Raw genomic sequence first — 22,690 nt, 5'->3', positions numbered from 1 at the left:
CTTCTTGCTGTGGATCATAAAAGATGCCACAGCTCCTAGGCTATGATGAAAATGAGCCATGGTCTCAGTAAATGAACCTTAGGGGTGCAGTTTTTGAAACTCCATTTCTATTTGGAAAATGTACTTTAGTATGTAGACTTCCATTTGACAAACTTTCAAATAAATATTAGCCTTGAAAGCACCTTAAATTTTCCATATTGTAGAATGCACTAAAAAATTTTAATTCGGCTATGCACATGGGTGCAGTATCATACTTGTTGTCGGGTTCCCGAATCTCGCGATCAGTGAGGCAGCCAGTTCATCCAGTCCGTACTTTTATAAAGAGTGGGCTGTGACTTTGGCGAGAGCGGCGCTTCAGCTGGCGGAGCGACATGACAAGATTTTCAAGTGGTGCTTGTCAAGCACAGCAAAGTGATTGTCACCAGGGCAGCTACATCCGATTATCATCCAGTCCACGATCTCTGCGGCGATTAGGGCTTCCTCAACAAGGAGACTGCTGCAACGCAGAACTACTCTGCATCGTAGAGTCCTTTCGCAGCCTGGGAATATGGTTCTTAAGCAACAGTATCGTTCTGTCAGACGTGAGGGGACGCTTCTGAGTAGGAGACTGAAATCCCGTTTCCTGATGCACCAGTTCTCGGCACTCCGACGAAATCCTAGAGGTCAGTGGGCTCTTCTTAACAGTCTGTCTGGCAGGCGGAAAGTAAGAAATCAGCCAATTGCATCTCTCAGTAGTCTGACAGAGACATTTGCTAACATAGTGCACGATCCAAGCCGGCCTGCTGACATATGTTTACGCCCAGCCACCCAACAGCCAACTACTGCTGCTCGACTGTCCCATTTTCGACCCGTAACTGTGGCGCACATCACCACACTGCTCAAAGCAACAAACACAAGTAAGTCACCTGGCTCTGACAACGTCTTACCAGCCGTACTGAAGCATGGTCGTGATTCCATAGCAGTTTCTCTCACTGATATTATCAATAAATCTCTGAGCACAGGGTGCGTACCAGATATTTTCAAGAATGCCACAGTCAGCCCAGTTTTCAAATCAGGCGATGCAGAAAGCTCTACTAATTACAGACCAGTCTCATTATTGCCCATATGCAGCAAGATATTAGAACGAGTTGTCTTGGAGCAGCTGATTGCATTCTTTAAGTTACACAACATCATGTACGTGCCTGACAATCAATTTGCCTACCGTACCAACAGCTCGTGTGAGGACTGCCTAGCGCTAGTGGTCGACGAATGGCTCCAAGCCCTTGATAACAACGAGTACTGCGGCATAGTGTTTGCAGATATGAGCAAAGCTTTTGACCGAGTTAAGCATCAAGAGCTCATTGACGAGTTGAAGATGCTTGGCATTGCTGACACTGCACTTGCTTGGTTTGCAAGCTACCTGACCAGACGCGTCCAGCGAGTAAGAGTAGGACAACAGCTAAGTGGGGCCCGCCCTTGCACAAGAGGCGTCCCACAAGGCTCCGTGCTCGGCCCATTGCTATTTTGCATTTACACCCGTGACGCACCACAGTGCTTCCAACATGCATTAAATCAACTTTATGCCGATGATATCACACTCTATATCAGGCACAAGTCCATCCAGATCATCACAACCCAGCTGAGTGCTGACCTTGCCGCTCTGGACCACTACCTAGATCAGAAGGGATTGGTGTTAAACCCGTCCAAGACTCAGTTTGTCCTGCTCAGGCGACCGAGCACGGAGCTGCCACCTGGCACCGCAGTCAACTGCCGGGGCACTTCCATAGTCCCATCTGCTTACGCTCGGTACTTAGGAATACTGGTTGACGAACATCTGTCTTTCTCAACCCAAGTGGATGCAGTATGTGCAAATGTCAATAGGAAGGTTGGAGCATTTGTCCACGCAAAGCAGAATATCAGCATTTTTGGCAAACGACTTTTCTATTTATCGATCATTCAGTCCACATTTGAGTTTGGCAGCACTGCATATATTCATTGCGTATCACAAGCCCTATATGACAAGCTTCTTACTGCCAGCCGCGTAGCATTAAAGAGAATATTTTCGTTGGATAGAATGACTCCCACCACTCTTCTATACAGTCATACTAACTTGTACGCCCTTGAGAAACGCCTCAACTTCAAAACCTATGTATTTGTTTACCGCTGCCTGAATGGACTTGCTAGTCCTCTTCTGCGAGACCGCTTTACCTTGCGCGCCCATGGTGCTCGCACTGCAGCCACCACCCGTGGCCAAGTCTCTGCTGCTCTTGTTCTGCCCCCCGCTAACACCCGATATGGCTTTAGTGCAATTTCTTATTTGGGCGCTGCCAGGTGGAATACACTTCCACCGGCTTGCCGCATGTCTAGTTCACCAGCTGAATTTCGCTCATCCATCAAATTATACCTAGGGTTCCCTGTAAAAAGGCGCTGACGCCTGTTGGGAATTCCCTAGTAAAAGAAGAATAAATATTATAAATAATAATATAAATAATAACACGCGGATCTTCCTGCTCCAAGTCATTGCAACTCTCGTCTTCGTCGTTGTGAGTTGGACGGAGCTGGCGCTTCTCTGCAGTGGCTTGTTACAGAGGTTGGCGCGGAAAACCTACCCAGAGCTAGGTCTCGTAACGGCCGGAATGATTTTGCAATTTGGGTGGAACATGCTTCAGAACATACTACCAAATGTATGTGGTCAAGCTAAGTCTATTTCTGAGTTCTTCACAAGCAGCGAGTCATTCGAAGGATAATGCGATAATGCGACGCTGTAATCTTGATGACCTAGGCAAAAAGGATAGGGATGTCAATTTTTCCATTTTCCAATTTTATTTAAAGACATAAACTGGGATTCAAACCAGGAAGCCCTACACATAAATGTGAAGGTCTCCCTGATTCAAACCCGCACTATCGCCCTACATGCATCCCCCCCCCCCCTACACTTCGCATACCCACACATTCTTTCAAGTTCCTTCACGGTATGACGTTGGAGTTGAAAGCCCTAGGCCATATTTGCTTCAGGCTTTGTTCTTCTCCTTTTCCATACCCACACATTCTTTCAAGTTCCTTCACGGTATGACGTTGGAGTTGAAAGCCCTAGGCCATATTTGCTTCAGGCTTTGTTCTTCTCCTTTTCCTTTTGACTTTTTACTCTTTTCCTTGTTATTATGATTATTATTTCTTTTACATCGAAAGCTCAACAGTGCAGCTGCACAAATATGAAGAGGCCGATGGGACCAAAAATAAAAAAATAAATATAAAAAAATAAGCAATGTATATACATCGGTGTAAATGTTTAGAAAAAAAGGGGGATGAGTGGTGAACGTAAAGAGAAAAGAAGAAAAACGTATGCTGAATGAACCTGGGCAATATATACATGTACACTGTAACTGGTGAGAGACTAAACGTTGCCAACGTTGTCAAACAAAATTGCACGATATCGTTCAAACCAAACTAGATCATCCATTAAGCGCTTAAAACCACGATCGAACTGAGAGGTAAACAAAGAGGATTTCAAGTCGTTAGGTAGAGCATTAAAAAACAGAGCAGCACGAAGCACAAAGGATCTTGACCGAGTGTTGTTCTGCATTTTAAATAAGGGATACCATGTGTGTCGCGACTACGCGTGCTCCGGGTAGATTGCGGGGGGCTGTTAGCCGCGGTTGGCTACAAAAACCCTGCAATATCCACGTAAGGTGGTCATTGCCTACCCCAGCCATGTATTGTTTGGAGTAAAATAAATTCATAAATTTGATCAACGTTGTGAGCCTTCTTTGATGGCACGGTAGTGGGGACATGTGAGATAGCGTCAGGTATTACAGCTGTGTGGACCATGGCTAGCGCCAGACGATTTCCCGTTCACAAAAATAGTTAATCAGAGATCAAATCGCGATTCCCGTACGAGATCATTGTGTTGTCTATGATTTCGATTCACAAATTCGGAATCCAGTGATATGATAAATAAAATACCAACGGATTTGCACTGCCGGTAGAGCCACTCTGCACTCCTGGTGAATACCATAGTTGCGAACATGTTTCAGAAGTGTAATCTCCACAACGAGATAATCCGACATGCCAGAATGATTTCATTCATTGGAATAAATGGGCTGACGGGCGAAGAAAAGGAAGCAAAAGTAATATTTCAGAGATGATGAACTGTTTGAGCGCGATGACAGCTGGAATGATGGGAAAATAATGGCTCAGTGATTAGAGCATCGCTGCCTGCAAACGAATGTCCCTGGATCGAGTCCTGGTAGTGGAAAAATAACAGCTGCAAAAATATAAATTAATAATAAAATACAAAGGAGCGAATTATAAAGCAAATGTTGGCGAATGTAACAAGAATAAGCAGTCAAAGTGCGATAATAGGGTACAAACCTGACAAGCTCCTTATACATTCAACGACCTGAGACCCAACTCTAAAACATCTCCAGTGCGCAAACCAATAGCGTTCTAGCCTGGAAGGTTAATGGTTAGGTAGGACAGAAGAGGAGAAGGTGAGCGGAGCAATAATGTGCGCTAGATAAGTTCCACGCCAAAGGAGGAAGCCGACTATTAAAGCCTTGCCTTGAAATCGATTGATCCATAGGGTTCAGTGGAGTTCCTACAGATGCGGAAGACTGTGTCTCCAGCCGAGTCCAGGTGAGTGCGAACAGTGAAATCTGTTTTTATAAATTATTAGGAATGGACTTGGTAGTCGTAGAGCATAAGTACCGTTGGTTAGTGTCGTGCAATGGTATCGCATAGGCTGATTGTTTAGTAACCCAAGGTCGGAAGCGCATCCCAGACCACGCCACCACTCCCCTTATTCATGGCTCAAAAAAAACTGATGGTGTTAGTTGACAATATAGCGTAACTCGTAGTTCCTTGGTCCTTTTTTACTTTCTATAGATAAATTCCGACTCAAATATTGTACACACATAATTTACTCCAACAAAACGTTATCTTTAGCAGCTAGCTGTGCCGGGCCGTGGTTATTCACCCGCACAGAGAATAATGTAAAGACAAAGAGGAGCATCGCATTATGGTATAACTGCCTAGATATTGGATCTTGGTAATTCTTACACCATTTACTTGAGCAGCGGACCATCTGTTTCATGCATACCATATAAGCACGACTACGGACGCCATTCGTTTCTGAGACGGTGATACTGGTACTGGACTTAGCTGGAGTTTTTTATTGTTATTTTTGTATTTTCAAGTACAGTTCTGCTCAACAAAATCCGTTCCGGTGAGTCACGTTTGCGTCCTACTAGTACAGTATACCAGTTTGCACACCAGTCATATACGGATGTCTAGTGCTGCAAGGTGTCGGGCGTCCCACTTATTCGCTTGATCGGATTTCGTTCCGCAGCGAAACAGCTGCTGCCCTCCCCCTCCCTGGACCCTTCTTCATTCCCACCATTTAGCAAAAATATACTCCAGAACCATTGAAGAAAACTCTCACATACCGTATGTAGACTACAACTAGCTGGGAAACTACAACATACACAAGGTGCATTCGGCACTCATACTATTTTCAGTTGAACAGCAACAGCACTTTAGACCTTTCTAGTGGGATAACGCCGCACGTCACGACCATCTTGGAGTTTTATTACTCGTACTGGATGATTTCAAACCACAAGTTCTCTGCTCCTGTTACGCTAGATTGTGAGATTGTCATTATTCTTTCTTGGTACACGCACGCTCGGGCGCCCACACATGGCTGCCAGGAGTTGCTTTCCTTGCGTGTCGCCGGATAGGCGTCGGCCAAAGGCTTTCAAGAGTGTCTCCTCGCCGCTAGTATATATTGCACAGATGAACAGGTATGTTGGAGCCGGGGCATATGGAACAGTCATAAAAGCTGTAACCCAAGGGACGAATCACCCTGTGTCCATCAAGACTTCATTCTGGACCAGAGACCCGGCTGGCGTACCGCACGAGTACGATATCCTGAAGCACATTGGACGCCATCCAAATATCATCCAGCTGATCGATTTAGTCGTTGAAATAACCAGCTACTCCGATGCAACTCATCTGGTGCTAAATAGATGCCACACAACTTTGCGAAATTGGTTGACGACGTCCGTAGCGCCTATCTCAGCAAACATTCGCACGGAGATCACTAGGCAGCTTTACTCTGGTGTGGCGTTTCTGCACAGCAGAGGAGTGAACCATTGTGATCTCCACGACGCTAATGTACTCGTGAGCGGTTACAGCGGCCAAGTCAATATCATTGACTTCGGACTGTCGAAATTCTCCGATGGTCACTATGATCTTGTGGACAGGCTTCGTGACGTGAGAAACATCACCATGCAGGCAATCGTTTCCATGTGGCTGGACGGTGTGAATGTGTATCGCGTGGCAGTGTTCTCCTGCAGATCCGCCATGCTGCGGCGGGGAATGAGCTTTGCACATATCGGGTTGGCACAACACTGGCTGACTTTCCGCTCTGGGGAGATCTACCGCAACGTCCACGAGCGATCAAGACGGGACTACCAAACGGAAATGAGCAGCAAACCTGGTTTAGAAGACACCATTACGCGTATGCACGCTTTCAACTTAACACATCGACTCCAAAATCGAGGTGTTGCTGTTCCAGAGTCGCTCCATGAACTTCTACGCTACGGCATGCTAGTTGGACCCGATGACAAAACAAATGCTGGCTATATATCGGAGCGAATAGACAGTATTGTCTTGGACGATTTCCGAAAGAAGGCGCAAAGGGAGATCTGCAGAATCACAACAGATATGTACTCTACGACTGTATGAACGCAGTGACATTGCAAATCCTTTCCCGCTGATATATAGGCTATCAATAGCAGATGATGAATAGGATTAATTGCGTTTGTAACTGTTTTAAGGCTTGCTATTTGGCTTTAGATTAGTTATTTGTTTTGATAGACTTGCTGCTGGATCATCCGATGTTCAAGTTTTGTTCGTTTGAGGTGAAGCTTCTCCGTCTCAGGTCTTATTTGAATTATCCTGTAAATTGTTCCCATATCGTTTCTACTTGTAAAATTCACAGCCACCACTACAGAACTTGGCCGTGGCCGCGCGACTTTTTTTTCTTTTCAGCATTTTCTCACACAGTACATGGGTATTGTGGGTGCACGTCCGGTTTGTCCTCAGATATATGACCATTTAGGACAGGCTGGAGAGTTTCGGCATGCGTCTCAGCACTCTATCGGGTTGTCTCCTGGCACGTGGAGAAATGTCTGCCGCATAGCAAATACTCCGTCTACTTGTGCATGCCTCACACCCAATCGAACGAAAACGAAGCAAAAGTAGATGCACGGTTTCCGGACTCGATACACGGATTGCCTTGAGATTTTCTCCGGGTCATTTGAAGATACGTACCTATAAGAAACTCAATCGATCTACTCTATCCGAAAGCGAGGACTATGTTGGGAAGGGCAGATGCTTTGAGTAAAATTCCCACGCGACGCACAGGAGGCAAGAGAGCTCGATAGACAAGGAAAATGAAACGAAGTGACCTGTGTTTGGCATGTACCCGCAACTGAGTACTTACCCAAGCTAGAAATCGGGACTCCACTTCAAACCAGGGTGAACGAAGCCCGGTTGGAGGAAAGCCCTTGAGGTCCCCATCCAGATGCCCATCCACATTCCTTGGACCAAACCACCCAAATCAAGAATATTAGAGCTTTTCGTTAGGCCATTGTAGATGGGCCAAAGTCGAGCAGCCGTGCGCGTGGCGGCCTTATTTTTGTGTTTTCATGAACTGCTTGACTGTGTTTACATGAGGCGTTTCAACCCGGGTTGAGTTTGACCCGGGTGAGATTTCAACCCGCCACGTACACAAAATGAATGGCGCCTTTACATGACGCATTACGCTTGACCCGGGTTGAAACCCCCCCCCCCCCCACCTCCAAAGGGGAGGGTTGAAATCAACCCGGGTCAAGACAATCGTACAAACATACTTCTGTGCGTATTTCGCGCCAGGTTTGAACAGGATTGCATATGAAAATTTCGCGCGAACGGATTCACGTGATCATACAGGACTGTAGAAGTGGACTTTTGGCGGCATATCAGTATTTGACCCGGGTCAACTGTCTTCATGTAAACGCTCACCTATTTTGTCTATCGTACAGACTTTCAACCCGGGCTGAACTCGACCCTGGTTGAAATTTCTCATGGAAACGCAGCCTAATTGTTAATTGAGTCACAGCAATATTATACGGTGTAATTTTTGTGAATGTTCTCGACCTTAGCAGTTTTGTAGAGCGGACAATCGGACAGTGTATGTGGAAAGTGTGTATGGTAGAAACTACGTAGCAGCTACCATAATTCAGGTGGGTTGAATTTCTCATTTTGCTATAATTAGTTATGGAGTTCGGGGAATCTTTTGACTTGATCTTCTCCAGAGTCTGATATTCAACCTTTTTTTGAATGGGAGATTTTGCGATCCGTAAATGCCTCACAGATCCGCGGTTTCATTCTTTCCGTTAATTTTACTACAATGGCCAGTCCTTGGTGTTTTGGACGCTTCTTCAGAAGGAGACGGGGTGCTAAGGTGTTCCAGAGCGCCGAAGGCACTGCTCAGTACACCGAGCTCCCCGCTGCTTCCATTGGCGATGGTTCGCAAGGCCAGGTCAGGCAAGCTATCAGACGTGGCACAAACATGGCAGTCGCCATCAAGTCGTCATTCAAGCGGCGAGATCCCAAAGGAGTCACGCATGAGATTGATATTCTCAGGGAACTAGGAAATCACCAGAATGTGATCGAGATTCTGGACATGGTAGTGGATGTCGACGACTGCTTGGCAACTCCGCACATGGTTATGAAGAAATGCCACAGAGATTTGTGGACTTGGCTGCAGGAGTCCGTTCAGCCAATCTCCGCATCCGTGCGAGCAGAAATCACCAGGCAACTGTTTTCCGGTCTGGCTTTTCTGCACGAGCGGGGAGTAGTTCACTGCGACCTTCACCAGAAAAATGTCCTTGTGCACGGACACAGCGGCCAAATAAAGATCACCGACTTTGGCTCGTCACGACGCTCCTCGGATGAAGATACCCGTGAGCACGTGACCGTTTACAAGCGGCGCGATATTAGGTCAATGACTCAGTATGTAGTGATTTCGATGTGGCTGGATGGCATGGACAAGTATCGCACACAAGTGTACATCAGCAGGCTGCACTTTTTGTATCGGGGCGTCGATACGGTCCTTGTGGGGAAGGCCCAATACTGGATGGTGATTCAACCCAATGAAATTTACCGCAAGCTCGCCTTGGTGAACAACGGCGGGTTGGAACGGTTTGATGACTCCATGAATGATCATCCGGGGCTTCTGACAGTTATCAATGATATACATTCTCGGGCACTGACAACCCAGATTAAAAATCGCGGATTGTCAGTACCAGATACCCTACACGAGCCACTCCGCTATGGCTGTCTTGTCGGGCCGGCCACAAAACTCACAGCAAGCTACATATCCGAAATGCTTGACCGAGCGGTTAGCCAAGGTGATCGGGAGGTGGCGCAGCAAGACATTCGTCTCATTACAATAGATATGGTCTCAACAGATGTCTGATTCCACGTTTAACATCCCTGCATCGTCCATCCAATACTCCACTATAATAATCATTGCTGAAAATAGAGCGATCGGTCTGCATAGGCATTCTCGGGAGATTGAAGATTGCTGAGTGGTGGAACGATTGTCATTTTGACTTTGAGGTTGGCATCTTGACGTTTGTGAGTGGTAGCTCGTCGTGAGGCAGGTGTGGGTTATGATACGATCCTTTGGTATCTCTTGTGAAGCAAAAATGGAAATGTAAGTAACGATTAGTTATAATATAAGTAACCTACGTGGAGATAATAATTTTAATAGAGCTATGAATAGGATGAAGGCCGCAGACATCACGCAACTACGTTACTTGTTTGACATGTATTACTGTGTATTTTATAACAAAAATATTATTGAAAACCCAGAATCGATTTTCTCGTTCCTGATGATAAGAACGAGAAAATCGATTCTGGGATTTCAATAATATTTTTGTTATAAAATACACAGTAATACATGTCAAACAAGTAACGTAGTTGCGTGATGTCTGCAGCCTTCATCCTATTCATAGCTCTATAATATAAGTAGTTGGATTTTGTAGGTACTATGCAAACGGTGAGAGCATTCATGCATATCGGACAGCTAATGAAGAGGGCCTCGGGTCTGTGTGTAGGATGCTTCGGCAACGTATGCCGAATCCATTTGTGTCGACGCTTGCATCTGCTTCCGCATAATGTGAATGAAAGTAAATCTGCTCCGTTTTCTAAGGAGAGCTTGCCTATACATGTGTTGGAGACAGATGGAACAGGTGATTGAACGGGTAAAATTTACATGAAGAACGTCATGCTCATAGCGCTCATCTCAGCAACCTTCATCACTGAGGGGAAGTGAAGGCGATAGGATGTTAATGATAATTAAAATAATAATAATTGTGATGAATGATGGATGGCTAGAAGGTGAGTATGCAGGTGCAAGTCTGCCTTGTTTTCCAAAACACTTCATTCCCACATAGAAGGAGACACACAATTCCTCACGTATCGCCGAGATCGCACCAACATCTTCATCACACTGTTGTCCCAGTGTGGATTTGCGAATGTGTTGGTTTGGAGGTAAAAACGTCGCGAATGGCCTACAATATACGGTCTCCTCAGCCTTTGTGCAGCACCTCCATAAACGACACTCACTTACGCTGCTATCTTATCTTCGGGAAGTGTTTGTTGCGCTGGAAACGGAGCATCTCTGCATGTTTGTATTCCTGGTGATTGGTCGGTCTGGAGAGCACCGTACAAATTATAAGTGATTTTCTGCAAGGACAATCTTCCTCAGCCTACTAAAACTCAACTGATGAAGGGTGAATTCACCGAAACACTGTGTATTAAGCAAGGATTTGCCGAGTGGAAGATTGGATGAACTTCTAGTGTACTCTGGATGGCACACATGAGTGAGTCAAATGGCCCAGGGAATCAAGTCGGCAGGAAAAGCGCGATCACTCACGTAGGGAGCGACAATTCTACAAATACAAAGCTAAGACAAAGGACAATTTTAGTTACAGGTTTTTTAGAGGCTTTTGGAGTGGTCATCGCCTATCCGTTTGTGTGGAGCGGTTACGTTGTTTTCAAGATTTCAAGCCTCTTTGGAATCGTTGCCAAGCAACCTGCCTACACCCAAGAGAGCACTGCATTTCACACGAATCCATTAGGGGTATCGTTTCGACGTTTCGGTCTTCATGAACATTATCAGGAATGAAGTGGACATGGAAAAACAACAGTATAAAAGAAGGAAGCAAAGCACGGTACCTAGTGACAGCGCGCGTAGAGAAGTGCAAAGCACGTCGTGGCGGGTGCATTGCTACATATACATGACAACACAAGCACAAACGTTGTTGCGTTGCTGTTTGTTGAGTGTATGCAGGTTGCCTGCCAACGATTCAAGTATAACGAAGCTGCGTGAAGCGTCCTTCAACATTTTGAAAAGCCTCTTGTACGGACAAAATTAACGCAATGGATTAAAATACAATACAACATACACTACACACTGGAGAAGAAATCAGGAATGTGCGGGTGTAAAATAAAGATTTTCAAACGCAAACCCAAAAAAGGCAATGTTATCGTATGATTTGAAACTCGGGTATTGAGCCAATAATAAAAGTAGAAAGGAAAAGGACATGTGGAAACGAGTTAAGAGTAACTCTCCACCACTGTAACTAGATACTAAACACTCAGAAAGTGCACCAACTAGGCAGAGAGTTGCTCTTAACTCGTTTCCATATGTCCTTTCCCTTTCTACTGTTATCGTATGAGTTGATTGTTAGGAAACTGGTGGTGTTAATGGACATTGCACCGTAACCTTTGGGTATTTGGTCCTTTTTCTTTCTTACAAAAAATGGCTACGGTTTCATTTTACGGGATAGACCAATTGAGTGTAAAAAGTTGTATTTCACATGCATGTACACGTGTTAGCAGCGGGCAGTCGTAAGATACGATTCCCTGATCAGCAGGACGAAAAAACCATGCAGTATCCCGCGTATGGACTTCAATATGCTTATTTCCTCTATCAGCCGTACAAAAACGTTTCCCGGATGTTGAGCCAATAATGAATGTACACTTTCTGACTGTATATACCTTGTATCTAGTTACAGTGGTGGACAGTTACTCTTAACTCATATCCATAATTATGTCCTTTTCCTTTAAAAACGTTTCCACGAGTTTGAACGATGAGAGCTGCCAGCTCAGGTCTTTCCCTATGTGTCTTTAACTACTCCATCGATCATACCTGTTCCACGGACAAAATGAAAACGTTTCAGAGTTAAGAAAGGACCAAGGCAATCACACTATAAAGTTCATTAATTAATGCCAACACTTACTTGAAAATCAGCTCATGCAATACCCTTGGGAGAATGAAGTCGTACTTATGGTTGATAAATATGGTGGTAAAGACACACCTGGCAATATGCCTAGAGAGCGTGTGTGGGCAGGCGTGTGTTTACCGCCATATTGCCAGGTGTGTCTTTACCACCATATTTATCAACCATGCAATACCCTTGCCCGACATTGACCTACAACTAAGTGGGTATCAGCTCGTGCAATTGTTATCGCATCACCTCATGGTCAAGTACCTAGTGGTATTAATGGGCCATAGGGTACTTCGTGGTCCCTTGGTCCTTTTCTTTACTCTACCATTAATCATTGGATCTCCATGCGAGATGGAAATGTCGTCGTCTAATGAAAGTAAAATAACGTTGTAGGTTCTACTGCACCTGCACGCAGAGAGCGTATGTGTGCGTGTGTAGGCAGTTGCCTATGAAGGGAATTCAGCTAACATTTTCCTCTATTTTCTAGAGGGCAGGGTGCGCTTCGCGTACGTGGTGTTCAATGCAATCTGAAAAAGTGAGTAACCGTTGCATACTGAGCTAGTTCACTTCTCAGTACTCCTTGGTCTGTGGTTTTCTCACCGCCCCGCGCGTTATTGGCTCAAGCGATTGGATTGGTGCTAACAACATGAAGATTGAAAATTAGAGCAACATTTCAACAAAATAAGGGAAGACACACATTTCGTAAATTTAAGCGAATTCTCAACAAAACAAAATTTATTTGTGTGGTCTTAATGGTCAACTACAATTCAGTACCAAGTGAGGTGTTATCATACAAAAAAAACATCAAAACCCATTTACAATGGGCGCTGCAGCCGATCATCAAACGGTTGTTGACCTCATTGCCACAGATAACATTCGAATTAACTCCTTTGCCTGCTGCTCGCCGCACCGACTTACCACTGCATTTAACTGCCTGATCATCCAGCGGGCATTGAACTGATGGTTTGGACCAACTAAACAACCAACTAAAAAAATGCTATGCAGATGTGTGGGGACTGGTACGCCATGGGAGGCTTTTGGGTGCGAGAGCACCCATGAGTGCATGCCTTGGATCAAATCTCCTAGGTCTGGTGCTCCAGATATTTCGTTCGTCCAACCCTCAGACGTATCCACGTGCCTGACTATCTTCGTAGATGAGATGAGGATTGGTCGTTCGCTAAGATAGTGCTCGGCCAAAGCGACATATCCCACGAACCAGCCCTGTGCAAGGAAGTGCCGCTTGCTGTCCTTCAGTATGGCTCCATACGCTGCGCTGCCCAGCAGCCATAACGGAAAAGTGCAAGAGAGTGTCATTGCTAGCAGGTCACGTCGTTGTTTCAGCACGCGGTCTTCAGATGTCAATCTTGCGCCTGTGTACTGATGAGCCTTGCCGAAATCTGTGATCTTCAGCAGTCCAGAATATCCGTCAACGAGTACGTTTTTCCAGTGAAGATCGCCATGTACAATTCCTGCATTGTGCAGGAAATCAAGTCCCACATAGAGTTGTCTGCTCATCTCCTCTCGTACTGGTATCGATTCTGGGATGTCCGCAGAATTCTGCAAGATCCATTTCTTTAGGCTGGCGTCGCATTTCATAAGTACGAGTACCGTCGATCTACGCCCGTCCTCATTTTTCTTGTACGCCACATCGATAAGTTTGATGATGTTACAATGGCCCCCGAGCCGACGGATTTTCTTCATCACTTCTAACTCACGCTGTATACTGGCAGCGTCTGTGCAGTAGACACTGGGCATCTTCAAAGCCACGGAGTCGTTCGTCCCAACTGTGAGTCCATGTATCACAACGCCGAAGCTGCCCTCGCCTAGGTAGGCATTGTCGTACTCCCGATACTTTGCTTTGCTCTCCACACTGTTGTATACCATATTTGGCTGCGGCGGTGGCAAAATTGGGCACTCTAGGCTGTCCTTCCTCTTTCTGCTTATGAGGCATCTTATACAGCTACATGGCGTTCTTGGCATCGTGACTCTCGCGAAAATATTGTGAAAATAAAGGGAAATGCAGCCACTTCTTTGGTGTGAAAATGAAAATGCAAGCGCACGTTCATCCGCGAGCAGAGGATTTCACTTGGACACTCTACTGGTCTGTGATGACCTCGTATTGCAGCACAGATTGTCCCTCTAGATAAGGATTGCCCTCCTAGGTACGTGTCGCATTTCCCATTGACAGTATACCGCCATGGGCACGAGTGAAGCGTGTTGAATACGGGTGCCAAACTCCTCCGATACGACTGTCCGTGCGTGATTGTGTTTTGTATGTCGTACTATTCTGCCATACTATATCCTACTGAGTATGTCCGACACTTATTGGGTATGTTAGGTAGACCAAAATTGTGCAAACGCACTCGCGAATCGCCACTATACCCACTTGTACGGCTGTTTTCGACCCTGACTAAATACAAGTCAACACATCCGTATTTCTATTTTCATGTTCTTCAAAATATTTGTTAACGGTACCTCACCCGGATGTTCAATAATGCAATGATATCTCCTTCTCCAGGAACTCTCAATCAACACTTTAATGCAACCGATAGTCACACACACACCAAACATTCTAAAGAACGAAGGACTTAGGAGTGCATTGAAGGGCGCGTTCGAATTGTGCACATCAACTGTTCGAACAAATTCCTAAAGAGATTAGTTTAGGTGTCCCAATAGAACTGATTCTCCAATTTTAGAGTTTTTCAGTGGTATTGTCATGGCGATAATGGTGTCCGCGATCCGATCGACCATATCGATGTGGCTATTCCAATCTCTTCGGGGCTAGTCCAACTCTCCAATGGGATGATGTGAAGTTTGGAGGAGTTTTAAGGAGACTTTCGTTTTCTGAAGAGGCCAATAAGCCACCTCTTCACAAAAACGAAACTGCTCAAAAAGCAAAAAAGATTGACAATTCGAACGCGCCCTAAGGTTTGTCACTGGTATTGTTCCTATTGACAGAGCTGTTTCTTTTCCCAAAGACTAGGCAATGAAGATAGTACTTTAGGACACGTCAATTTAGTTATATAGTTCGTGTCGCACACTTTCTGGAAAAGGTAGGCGGTTGAGCAAAACAAAAACAGACGAAAAGAGAAAGCCCATTCTATGGGTACGGAGCCGTGGGAGCACTACAAAACTGTCACCAGACAAAGTAGGATTCCCGTACGTGCATGTTAGGATTGCAATAATATAGTGTGATAAGTAACAGGTTTAGCAGGCTACATGTAGGGGAAACCGCTGATCCTCAGTCAAGTAGTTTCACAACCGTTTGGTGTATGCATGTAGCGCTATTAAAATTGTTTTCGGTACTTTCCATACATCTCTTTCATGCTTAAAATTTCAAATGCCAAAAATTAACGGCCACACATCAGTGAAGCGGTAACCACAATTGGATTTTTGGTTTCATCATCAGATCACGGCCGGCCTCGATTCCCCTGAGCTTCATAGTTTTCATACTTTACAAAAAATACAAATTTCCCATGGTAACAAGGTTTTCCACTGTTTATTCAGCGTATGCCCTACACGCAGGCACGGCGAAATCACCTCCACCTAAGCTACCACGTCACGCCTCTTATCGGCATTTTAACCTACTCCCCAGGAGCGAATCCTAATGTCTATGTCAAGATGGACCCAGTTGCCATGACACTACAAAGTAACAAAAAACATATTTTGTTGTTGTTTTGTTTTTGTTTTTCTCCTTTTGAATTGAGTTTATTGATTAAGTGTTATTTTTAATTATAACAAATTTGATTTCAAGTCCAATTTGGTTTTGGTTTGAAATTCATTATTTTACACAAGCATTTTTTCTGATTTCTTCTCAGGTGTATGATTTATTGCATTTTAAACCATTGTGTTATTTTGCCCGTAAAAGAGGCCTAGAAAAAATGTAACATACACGCCTCACACCAGCCACCTGACTGCAATTTGTAGATATTGGCAACTAGAATCTACCGGTATCGCTAGACGCAGGAAATTCCTTTTGCCAATATCTACGTCGTTTAGCTTGTGTAAATGAGGTCGGCCAAATAGCGCCTGTGGTGGGATTGGGTCAAATGCATTGATGAAAAGGCCGCAGTTTACTACTTTCCCTTGTTTTATCAAGTCTTTTACTAGCTTATAAGTACCACCGAGGCTGTTGAACGTATAGGGTTTCGCGACTACAAGCATACAACTTCCTACGATATAGATGGCGCTGGTTGGTTTATAACTTGCTAGCTGTAACACTTCGTTGAGTTGACACGTTTGCTGACTGGAACACTGTTGCTTGACTTGCGCGAATTGTGAATATTTAGCAGTGAGTTTAGCAGCAGTGGCTGTGTCCCCATAATACCAGCTCCACAGTTTCTGATATGGCGAGCACGCCTTGCGAATACCTGAGGAGAAGACTCTTCCGGCGCACGTCTCGCGCTGCACCATCCGTGTTCTTTCAGGGAATAGAAAGTGGCGCAAGATACGGGGTGATCCCAAATGCACGTCTGGGTGAGGGAATTTCCGGCGTTGTTCACCATGGGGTAACGGATGGGACGCAGACATCCGTGGCCATCAAGATCCCCACCCGTCACATGTCTTATGACCTAAAGATGGAAATAGATATCTTGCGTTGCTTAACGACACTCGGAGGACATCCCAACGTCCTTGAGATGGTGGACATTGCATGGCGTGACGAGCAGCTTCGGAATCCAGCGGACGTGGTTCTGATTCTGCCGAAGTGCGATTGCGATCTGACGAAGTGGATGAGTACAGCCAGAGCGCGCATCCCAAATTCCGTGCCAGTCCGAAACGAAATTTGCCGACAGTTATACTCTGGCCTAGCCCATCTACACCAGGCCAAAATTGTACATCGGGACCTCCACCGAAAAAATATAGTAGTACATGGGTCGTCTGGCATGGTGAAGATCACAGACTTTGGTAAGGCTCTAGACTGCAGCCCAGGGTTAACGCTTTTTGAGAGATTGGAACCAATGTACAAGCACCGCGATCTACTAAACTTGACCATCTCGTGCATCATTCCAAACTGGCTGGATGGCAAATTATACACCCCACTCGTGCGCAATCACAGGCGTAGATTTCTGAGACGAGGAATTACTAGTCGTCTCCTTGGCATATCGGAGTACTACCTGACAGAAAGGGCATCAAAGATCTCCACTACAATGCTGCGTTGGGATGCAGAGACTTCAAGAACCTGGGCGAATGAGATCGCCCGAGAGCCGGGCTTGGAGGCGATAATACTCGAAATGCATGAATACGGATTGACAACCCCTCTCAGTCGTGCCGGAGTTCCAGTACCAACAGAAATGCACTCGCTGCTTCTCGTTGGCTGCTTGGTAGGGCCGATCAATAGGTTGAACGCCACATGGATGGCCGACAGGTGCGATAGAATTGTGCAAGTGGAGGACAGAGAACGGTCACAAAATGTTATCCGTGAGATAACTCTGGGCACGAACTCCACCACAGCTTGATTTTCTTTGAATAATAAAGATTTTCTCATGACATCACAGCGTGTGTGGTATTTTGAAAGCAGATCAGTGAGGTGCCGAACCCTGTTCGATTCACATTTTCCACTGGTCGGCCCAGGTAGTGATTTTGAAAGACGCAGCCACGTACAGTGCGGACAACTGAAATCCGACCCCCTGCGCGGTGCGCTCAGATCGCAAAGACCCGGCGTGGGATTGTAACACTACGAAATAGAGGCCGCTGGAATGTGAACTCACCGCCCAGGGGGTCGGATTTCAGTTGCTGGCACTGTAGATGAATTATAATTATTAAAATAATTTGAAACTCGGATGTTGAGCAATAAATAAATGTAGAAAGGAAAAGAACATAAGGATACGAGTTAAGAGTAACTCTCCATCACTGTAACTGGATACTATATACAGTCAGAAGGTGCCATACCTAGGCACAAAACTGACAAGAGTACTGAGACATTCGACGTCCTGACACATTATAATAATTCTTACACCAGAGAGATTGGAAGCTTTGACACAACTCTGTGTTGCACGCACTACTGCGATCCTCACTAACCATTGACCAGCGCTTTGGCGGAGTGGTTGTGGGCTTGCCTGCGAATCCCAACGTCCCGAGTTCGAGACCTACGCTGGGAGCAGGGAGCGTGTACTGTGCTAGCAAATTCTGTGACGCACGCGTGAACCACTTACATGCAGTGAACTGCGCCGACACCCACGCTCAACTGGGTACTCACTACTCGGAGTGAGGGTAACATGGATGCAGCTAACGAGGTTAGCCCTCTTGTAGGGCATTGGTTGTGAGACTCACCACCTCATCCTCGCCGTTGGGCGCTGCATCTGACACCGTGGTATCACAGGCATGGTGGTGGCCTGGCACATGCGAAACTTCCTAAGCTGGTTGTGTTTCTGAACGCAATTGTATAGCCGGTGGTAACGCGGACGTGCAAACTTTACTTTTTTTATTTTTTTACTGCGATCACCAGGCAACTGATGGCTCCAAAGTGGGCAGCATGAACACATACACTCACACGCGCGTAAACGCACACACACACACACACACACACACACACACACACACACACACACACACACACACACACCTCAGACCTCAGACCTGCTCTTCGCGGAAGCGATGATAGCGAACAGCTATGTTAGACATAGCAACTTGTGCTGGGATAACACCATTCAAGAAATTGCTAGGCTGATGAATTAACCGCCACTAATGTTTAGCCTGGTATCCACCACACAGCTGATTGAAGTAGCTTTTTCTGGCCAGTGAATCCATATTTTTCATTTTTATTTTTTCCATTTTTTTCTTCTTTTTTTCTTTTTCGACACACACACCACACCAAATACTCCGACATACACTGCGTGAGTCTTTCTTCTCTTTCTCACGCACAGGCACACACACTCATTCTCTAAATCTCTCTCGCACACATTCATTCTCTAAACCACACACACACTTGCACACACACACACACACACACACAAACACGCACATTCTCTATCTGTCTCTCTCACACACACACACGGACGCGTACGCCCACAAGAATGCGAACAGCACAGCGAACTAGGAATGTCAGCCAGGACGGGATGATGAAGAAGCACGAAGGGCCTCGATATGCTACGGCACATTTCGTTAATGCGAACCAAAGACCACTCAATTAGGGAGGAAATTCTAAACATGAGGACGAACCTGAGAGCAATGAAGCATTAATATTAGTGAACAGTATAGCGTAACTTGTAGTTCCTTGGTCTTTCTCTTTTGTATAAATTAATATTGTTATTAATATTTCTTTCCCGTTGCTATGCAAAAGAATCTAATTTAGAAGCGAAGAAAAATGTGTTTGCCCCTCCACTTTTTTGGTACATAGTGCTAATTCTCGTGATATTGTCAGTAATGCAGTTCTTATTGGGCATTTGAAGTCCATAGCAGACTCAGCGGAGGACGTTCAGGTTGGTTGTAACTCTGAGTTTCATGCCGCTAGGCAATCATCAGACAACTGATACTCGGGTCTACCCAACAGTATGCATATAAACATAGAGCCACAAGCATAAACAAATTTAGCGCTAAATCTGGTGTGAGGTATGGGGAGAAAGCTGGCGCGGGCCAAGGCGCGACAGGGGAAGTGCCAGGATGGTGGCGGGCAACAGGCAGGTGTGAGCATGAAAGCGCGGAAAGAGGCGATGGGGCCTCTTCGAAGGCCTTCAGTTCATCGACTTGCGGAGGACACGTCCTGCTTCTGAAGCCGAAGCGTTCTGGTTGCTCCTCTTCGCGTTCCTCACCATTGAGGTAGAAGAAGGCAGCCCACCTCATACGCTTGATGACTTGCTCCATCCTGTCAATCAGACATTTCCGGTACTGCTTGGGTGACGGTAGAGGGATGTTCTTCAGGGAATATCCAAGTTGCATTGGCCTTGAAACGTCCATAGCTAGCTTGCAGTGTAGGGGTAGAGTGCTCGACTGGGTAAAGCCAGGAGCGTAGACGAATCCCTTGGCGCTCATTGGCGTGGCTGAAACGGTCAGCTTCCACCAAGTATCAGACAGCCTCCAAGACACTATGAGAAAAGACACCAAAACGATCAAAAACTCTAAAGACATCATCGTGAAAGCCGATAAAACCCGGAATTTGTACCAAGTACCAAAAGAGCAATACAGCAAGCTGATGAAGGAGAACATCACCAAAAACTACAAGATCGCGCCTGAGAATGCTTACGATGAAGTCAACAGCGAGGCGAAGGAGATCGCAGAGGATCTAGATCTTCAAAACAGGATGGATGTACTGGCTAAGTCGGAAGCATTTATAACACTGAAAGACCACAAAAACAACTTTGCTAGAGCGCTGCCCTGCAGACTCATTAACCCAGCCAAATCGGAGGTGGGTGTGGTGAGCAAGGCTATACTGGAGAAGATCGTGGCTGCTGTGCGTCGCCAAACGGCCGTAAACCTATGGAGGAGCACCATGTCAGTGATCGAGTGGTTCAAGGAGATACCCGACAAACAGCGCCACACGTTCCTATGCTTTGACGTGGTAGAATTCTACCCGTCAATTGGTGAGCAGCTCCTCCGTCAGGCCTTATCGTTCGCGGAGCAATTCACCACGATCGAGCCGCGTGAAATGGACATCATCTTTCACGCCCGAAAATCGCTCCTATTCCACGATGGCCGCCCCTGGATGAAGGACAAGGGCGACATGTTCGACGTAACAATGGGAAGTTACGATGGCGCCGAGACGTGCGAACTTGTGGGAGCCTTTCTTCTCAACCAGCTCTCAAGCCTCGTCGATAGATCCGCTATCGGCCTCTACAGAGACGATGGACTGGCCGCCCTCAAGGACACCAGCCCACAGGCTGCAGACCGCCTCAGAAAAAAGTTGACGGAAATCTTCAAGCGCTTCGACCTCAAAATTACCATCGAAGCGAACTTGAAGGTGGTGGATTTCCTGGATGTCACCATGAACCTGGACACCGGGAAATTTCAACCCTTTCGAAAACCAAATGACAACCCGCTCTACGTCAGCAAGCAGTCCAACCACCCGCCTGGGATCACCAACAACATCCCTCCTGCTGTCAACAAGCGCCTTTCCGCTATATCGAGCGACGCGGAGGCATTCAACCATGCAGCCCCCGTGTACCAGACTGCATTAAAGGCCAGTGGATACACCGAAGTGCTGAGCTTTCAGCCCGAGGCACATGAGCACATGGGCAGGAAGAACCGCAGCCGGAAGATCATATGGTTCAACCCTCCCTACTCCAAAAACGTTAGCACAAACGTCGCTGGTAGGTTCCTGAGCCTTGTCTCCAGGCACTTCCCGAAAACATCCAAGCTCGGGAAGATTTTCAACCGTAACACTCTGAAAGTGAGCTACAGTTGCATGCCCAACATGGGAGCGGTCATCAGCAGCCACAACAAGAGCAACCTCCGAGAGCCAGAACAAACCAAGGCATGCAACTGTAGAATCAAGGAATCCTGCCCGCTGCGCGGAGAGTGCCAGACGAAGGAGATTGTGTATGAGGCCACTGCAGAATCTACCAGCAAGATTTACATCGGCCTATCAGAGACACCTTTCAAAGCCCGTCACGCCAACCACCTGACCTCCATGCGTCATGAAAAATACAAAAACAGCACTGAGCTCGCAAAACACGTATGGGAGCTGAAGAGCGAGGGAAAGCCGTTGACCATTACATGGAAGGTGCGGGAGAAGAGCCGATCATACAGATGTGAGTCAAAAAATGCAATCTTTGTACCGCGGAAAAATTCCACATCCTGACTACACCCAAGAAGCTCCTACTCAACAAGCGGTCTGAGATGGTCTCGAAATGCAGGCACGAGAATAAGTTCCGCCTCGCAAATTTCACACCTATCAAATTAACTGACCAAGTACTGTACTGCACTTTGCCTGAGCACCCATTATCTGATTATTATTAATAACAAAATCCCTTGGCCTGTAGTCGGCGATGCCACTCTGCTCACGCCTGCCCGTCACCAAACGACTCCCTACTTGTAGCGATCTCACTGGCCCATTGCCCGCCACCCTCCTGGCACCTCCACCCATCTGCTGTACACTGCCTCCCCATCGCCTCTTTCCGCGCTTTCATGCTCACACCTGCCTGTTGCCCGCCACCATCCTGGCACTTCCCCTGTCGCGCCTTGGCCCGCGCCAGCTTTCTCCCCATACCTCACACCAGATTTAGCGCTAAATTTGTTTATGCTTGTAGCTCTATGTTTATAAGCATACTGTTGGGTACACCCGAGTATCAGTTGTCTGATAATTGCCTAGCGGCATGAAACTCAGAGTTACAACCAACCTGAACGTCCTCCGCTGAGTCTGCTATGTACTAAGCTCTGTCTCTGACATTGAGCACTCTCTGCAGCTCGGGGATCAACGGATTCGGGTATTTGAA

The 22,690-nt window shown here is 46.2% G+C and overlaps 2 protein-coding genes across 2 annotated transcripts; both read left to right on the top strand.

Annotated features, from left to right (window-relative positions):
- Positions 1-5,769: 5,769 nt before the first annotated feature.
- LOC135825099 (uncharacterized) lies at positions 5,770-6,723 on the top strand. Its single transcript, XM_065337836.1, has one exon. The coding sequence runs from the start codon at positions 5,770-5,772 to the stop codon at positions 6,721-6,723; it is 954 nt and encodes a 317-aa protein (XP_065193908.1).
- Positions 6,724-8,431: 1,708 nt separating this feature from the next.
- On the top strand, positions 8,432-9,502 carry LOC135825098 (cyclin-dependent kinase 4-like). The gene has a single exon (XM_065337835.1). It carries the CDS (start codon positions 8,432-8,434, stop codon positions 9,500-9,502), a length of 1,071 nt encoding a protein of 356 aa, XP_065193907.1.
- Positions 9,503-22,690: the final 13,188 nt, after the last annotated feature.

The sequence above is a fragment of the Sycon ciliatum genome, chromosome 9, assembly GCF_964019385.1.
Source record: "Sycon ciliatum chromosome 9, ocSycCili1.1, whole genome shotgun sequence".
Taxonomy (NCBI): Eukaryota; Metazoa; Porifera; class Calcarea; order Leucosolenida; family Sycettidae; genus Sycon; species Sycon ciliatum.
This window is presented reverse-complemented; position numbering and strand designations above follow the sequence as displayed.